Source organism: Clytia hemisphaerica, unplaced genomic scaffold (assembly GCF_902728285.1).
Source record: "Clytia hemisphaerica strain Z4C2 unplaced genomic scaffold, Clytia hemisphaerica genome assembly, whole genome shotgun sequence".
Lineage (NCBI taxonomy): Eukaryota > Metazoa > Cnidaria > Hydrozoa > Leptothecata > Clytiidae > Clytia > Clytia hemisphaerica.
The window spans coordinates 435,405-441,775 of NW_027104325.1; the positions used below are offsets into that span (position 1 = coordinate 435,405).

Here is a 6,371-nt window from a genome sequence, read left to right on the forward strand (position 1 = left end):
TGACCCCTAAAGGATACAAAAACACAAAAAGAAGTTAAATTTTGAAAATAATTTTTTTGAGAATTTTGCCAACCCCTTGGAACAATTTCATGCAAATCACCCCCGTATTGTCTTTTTATGTAGAAAAATTTTTATATAGAGAAGGTGGGTTTACATCTAGGAGAGATAAGATTAAGAAATACAATAGAAATACCACAATTATTTTGGATTCCATCACGATTCCTTCGCAATGCCTAATGAATTTTCCATAAGCTTTCTAATAGGTTCAAATTTTATTATAGAATGCGAATATGGTTTTTCTATATCTAAACGTCTAATCTAATTTGGACACTATACAATTTCATGCTGCGTAGTAAAGCTTGATCAAAAAAGTCATTTGCGTAGTCATTTACGTCGTTTTAACGTTCATCTAACGTTATATGGATGTTGTGAACATTATATAAACGTTGAAAGAACGTTGTGTGCCAGCTGGGATAATCGTCATCTAAATTATTTTCCAGTTTTTTACATATTTAAAATGAATTGGAAAAATCGTTTGCACGATTTCTTTTCAAAACTTAATGGATCTTTTCATCACGTCCTTTGTCTTAAGGGGTACCCAAATCTACCTCTTTTAACAATGACAATAACGAGGGGAAGATCGATTATGTTTATAAAAGAATTCGTAAAAGTGATTTTGAGCTTTTGTTTCGTTTATGTTCTGAATTGTTATCGACAAAGAGAGTGTTAATCGATTCTCCCCTACAGTGTAAACCCATCCTAAACCTTCATGTTGAGAAGAAAGGATATGATTTGAGAGAAACTTTACAAATTTCAGTCTGACTGCTGACTTTTAATTTTGCTTACTTTTGGATGCCATCATCGTCTGACTAAGTTGGTTGTACTGCGTCACCCAAGTATTTGTTTTGGGATAGTTTGGGGTAGTTTGCTGGCAATATTTTCTTGAACGAATAACGAACAAAACAAAATTATTACGAGACTTTTGTCCATATCCCAAGCAATGATTATTTCTAATTTCATATATAATACTGTCTGATACTATACTTAGTCTCCACCATTTAGAATTTCTCCGAGTTCAAAGCCTTGCCTGCAGAGTTATATCTTTAGAAGTGAATAGGCCTCACTGAAGAGATATATAGCTCTGTATTTCAACTTGCCCAGATAGGGCAGTTGTACAATTTTATCCAAGCTTCAATTTATGATTTTGATCTCAATTGAGTGAATCAACTTTTGGTCGTACGTTTATTTTTGCAAATTGAAAATTATATATAATTTTTTACATAATAATTTATTTATTTATTTAGTTTACTTATTATAAATAGGACGAATAGCCATTGAGATATATGGAAGTGCCTGAAATACAATTAATAAAAAATAAAAAAAATAATAAATAAATTCTGTTTTACTTTTAACAGGAGCTCATTAAAATCAACATTAATGATATGATTTTTCTACTATATATTTTTCTAATGCTATCAGATCTCTTTTTTCAAACAGCAAACTCAAAAATGGATACCACAAAAAAAACAAAGGAGGAATTTTGCCAGGAAATCTCAAAATCCATTGCAGAAGAGAAAATTCAATTCGTCCGTCTTGAGGTAGAAGATATCAACAGCATATCAAGGGGGGTATTACTCCATGTTGATTATTTCATGGAAAATATCAAAGAAGGATTCAGCTTTCCACTGGGGCCTATCGGTTGCGTCGATTTTGATGGTAAATATGTCAGTAACACCGTCTTGGACGAGGGAACGAATTTTGGTAATGGAGCCTTGTATCCTGATTTATCGACATTCCAGAAACTTCCTTGGAAAAGTGGTACAGCGTCTGTTCTGTGTGATCTGAGTACAACTCTTAGTGATTTGAATGCGGCCAGCATTCACACGCGATCCATCTGCAAACAACAGTTCGAGAAATTGAATCAATTAGGATTCACAATGAAATCTGCATTTGAATATGAATTCTCTGTTGTAGATAGAGAAACATTGCAATTGTTGGATGCAACTGATAATTATGCAGCCACATTGTATAATGAAAAAGGATTTGGCGTTGGAAGCCGAATCATGGATTCGATGAATAAAATCGGGATCTTCCCAGAGAAGTTTCATATGGAATTTGCACCTTCTGTCTATGAGATTACCATGAAACCAAGTTTTGGACTCAAAGGATCCGATGACGCTATTCGATACCGGTCTATTGTCAAAGAGATATGCAGAGACGAGGGGGTCGAAGCTCTTTTTATGACCACACCTTTCATAAACGGATTTCACTCTAATGGCCAGCTCAATCATTCACTCTGGAATCTCACAGAGAAAACAAACGTGTTTTACGATTCAGCAAACCCGGGTCAGCTTTCTGAGAAAGGTAAAAGTTGGTTAGCTGGATTAAAAGCACATTCAAAAGCGTTGTTATGTTTATCCATGCCGACATACAATTCTTACAGTTACTTTCAATTCCCAAGACAGGATTGTTTCAATCCAACGATTTCCATTAATAATGCATGGGGGAATGATAATCGTACTGTGGCATTTCGTGTCAAGATTACTAACAAAGAAAATTTCTCTTATATTGAATACCGTCCTCCAGTAAACGCAGTCAACCCTTACTTGATCACAGCCGGTCTGCTAATCGCTGGTATGGATGGATTGAAAAGGAATCTTCAGCTCACAGACCCTCCTTATGTTGGTGGAATCTATAATGAGCCCGATTGTAGCCCATATTTTGATGTTCCAAAAACATTGGAAGAGGCATTGCGTTGTTTACAAGAAGACGAGCTGTTTGTCAAAGAGCTTGGTGGAGAGTTTATTCAAGCGTTTGTCAATTTGAAGAAAAATGAAATTCAAAGAATTGAAGAAATGAAGAAAATTAGTGCTGGCGATGATGAAATTTTGTGGAAACTTTATAGAAAATATTATCAAATTTTGTAGATTTGTGATCTACAAATACATGTATTTGTCGATTATAAACTATTATGGAAACCTTATTAACCCATGTTATGTGCAGTTTTGTATTTTTTTGGGAGCGCTTTGTAATTTCTGTGCAGTCTTGTATTTTTTCTGCGCACTTTTGTAATTTTGAGCTGCGCACTTTTGTAATTACACCCTTAGTCCGATAGATGAGATAGTCTGTATAAGATACTTTGGGCACGTTCACACTGGAAGGTTTCCTTAGTAAAACTGTAGTAATAAAATCGTTTATGTTTAATAATAAAAGCGTGCACGCAACAAAAGGTTAACCGCATTGCTTTGTCACTTTCATTTGATTTTTCTTAATTAAAAGTCATAAGCTCCATTGTCTTAAAGGTAGGGTAGGAGCAGCCTTTAAAAGATTTTATTAAGGAAGCATAAACAAAGGATATACGTGCAATGAACAAAAAGTTTTACTATTTCAAACACGAATGATCTGAGGAAAAAATTAGAAACAGTGGTCGTGTTCAGACCAAGGTTTAAAGTAATTAAGTCTACATGTTTCTTTTATATTCCTTTTGTATTTTACGGTGGCCCACAACTGTCACGTCAACAAAAAAAGCTACGGCAAAAAAGAAAACTCTCACGGCAAAAAGAAAACCTTCACGGCTAAAAGAAAACTTTCACGGCAAAAAAAAAAGCCACGAAAAATAGAAAAGTTCACGGGAAAAAGAAAATGGGCCAGCGGAAGGATTTTGTTAGTCAGCAGGGGACTTGCTAACCGGTTTTCCTTGCAACTATACCGAACTGACGTGGAAGTCAGATCAATAAGTTCAGATCCCGTTCAGATTCATTCCTTTGGGATCCCTTTGGTAACATTTTCATACCTTATGAACCCAAAAGATACCTCGAGATATCAGGATGTTTTCAGCTACACAAAAATAGAAAATAATCATTTCTACAAAAAATGATATCGGTAGCTTATCTTCGATCTTTCAAAAGAATGAAAAATGAGACGCTCCGTCCTTTCTTTTTTCATTTTCGAAAGTAATGAACACTTCATAACAGCAAAGATTTTATATAAAGTAAGATGAAAACATTAGCACATTCATGGGATTTTGAATTCAAAAATAATTGTTGCATAAAACAGACTGATCCTTTATAATCATAAAGGTTGGCGAGTTCAGTCAAAACACAGATTCGATCTGCAGCATCACGCTTCACCTTGTCTCAATAGATATAACTCAAATTGAAACAAACCATTGACAAATAAACCCTGATAGTTTTCGTTAACTTCTTCAAAAGAAGTAAATGCCTTATTATGCCGAATTTAAAACACAAATTGAGTGATTTTTTCCCAAACGAGTTCCAATTGGAGAAAAGCTTTGTTTTAATTGGGATAAAAAAGCTGGGTGATTTTTCATTTATGTAAACTGTAATCTAAAATATTAAAAAACTTACTGCTTTTTTACAAGGCTTCATCATTCCTGACCAACACCGGAAACAGCCAAGAATGGTCGTTGGAATGGAATAAACTTTTCGTCCAGGAAAAAATGGCCAAAAACCCACCTTGAACGGAACTTTGTGAACCATGGTTTTTTAGCTTCCTATGTACCTATAGATTACGGTTTGGGATGGTTTTCAGGCTGAATAGGTGATAAAACCTTAAAATTTGACTTAAAACGGGGTCTTTTGCTCAATCAAGGGTCCCCCCTTTAATAGTCAATTTTTCAAAGTGCTCAAATGAACAAACTTTTGTGCTAATCTGATAGAGCTCGAAGTGCTGAGCAAGAAAATGGGGTCATATGTTTGGTTTTGAACATCCGTTGCGGAGCTAGGGACCGCCAAAGTCGTCAAAATGGCCGTTTTAGCCCTTTTTCTGCTGACGTCAGCATTTTTCCTTCGAATTTTTAGGCATTTCTGACACTTTCGCTGGATAGCCCTGAAAGAGTACTTCAAGAAAATGGTATGGTTTGTTGGGTTACAAATTGTAGATCTCGAGATAATTCCATTTATAGATCTTACAAATCCCATAAAAAGTGCTGAGTCAGCAAAAAATTGCAATTTTCAAAGAACTTCCAACTGGATTATCTCGAGATCTACAATTTGTAACCCAACAAACCATACCATTTTCTTGAAGTACTCTTTCAGGGCTATCGAGCGAAAGTGTCAGAAATGCCTAAAAATTCGAAGGAAAAATGCTGACGTCAGCAGAAAAAGGGCTAAAACGGCCATTTTGACGACTTTGGCGGTCCCTAGCTCCGCAACGGATGTTCAAAACCAAACATATGACCCCATTTTCTTGCTCAGCACTTCGAGCTCTATCAGATTAACACAAAAGTTTGTTCTTTTGAGCACTTTGAAAAATCGACTAGTAAAGGGGGGACCCTTGATTGAGCAAAAGACCCCGTTTTAAGTCAAATTTTAGGGTTTTATCACCTATTCAGCCTGAAAACCATCCCAAACCGTAATCTATAGGTACATAGGAAGCTAAAAAACCATGGTTCACAAAGTTCCGTTCAAGGTGGGTTTTTGGCCATTTTTTCCTGGACCATAGCAATAAAAAAAAGAAATCAAGCTAGCTTTTTTCTATATTTCCTTTATTTTTATTTGAGTGTACTTTTTAGTAAGATTCTTTTAGTAAGATTCTTCTTATACTTTTCTTTTTTGCCGCAAACTTTCTTTTTTGCCGTGAAAGTTTTCCTCTTTTTGCTGTGAACTTTTCTATTTGCTGCGAACATTTTTCTTTTGCCGCGAACGTTTTTTCTTTTTGCCGTGAACTTTTCTATTTGCCGTGAACATTTTTTTATTCACCGTGGCTTTTCTTTTTTGACGTGGCAGTTGTGGGCCACCGTAGTATTTAGCAGCACGCTCCTCATAAGTTAAACCAAAGTTTAAAAAGGAATCACCCTCTGGTTTAAAAAAAACGTTTTTACGATATTATCACAGTTTTCTGAATAGACGAAATCAGTATTCGCAAGTGAAAAGCATGCTCCTTTTGTAAATTATGAAAAGAGAACGTGAAATTTATGACTTAGCGACGCTCGGAGCGTCTCTAGCAATTTAGGCAGTTAATGGGCTTTTAATGAGAATATCATGGATATATATGGAGATTCCCATACTCCGCAACAAAAAAATCCATTTTTGATGAATAGTGATAGAGAGAGAAGAAAGTTGTTTTGACATTCAAAAGGGGATTCCTCTCTTATGTAATCTATCTAAAAGATGAAATAACAATTAAGTCGTTGCATTTCTTAATTCCCATATCAACTAAGTACTACTTAAACCTTAAACTTAAACTTTCATGTCTGAACACAACCAGTGCAAACAGTGTTGTTGATGTGTAAGGCGAATGCAGTTATATTCAGCCCTTTCGATTGACTTCCAAATTTGCCATACTCACCAACTTTGCCAAATTCACAATTTCAATGTCAAAAGATCACAGCTTCATGGCAAATTTGTACA

General features: G+C 35.3%; 1 protein-coding gene across 1 annotated transcript; it reads left to right on the forward strand.

Moving 5' to 3' along the window:
- The first annotated feature begins 1,508 nt into the window (after positions 1-1,508).
- Positions 1,509-2,927, forward strand: LOC136817647 (lengsin-like). Its single transcript, XM_067073967.1, has one exon. The coding sequence runs from the start codon at positions 1,509-1,511 to the stop codon at positions 2,925-2,927; it is 1,419 nt and encodes a 472-aa protein (XP_066930068.1).
- Positions 2,928-6,371: the final 3,444 nt, after the last annotated feature.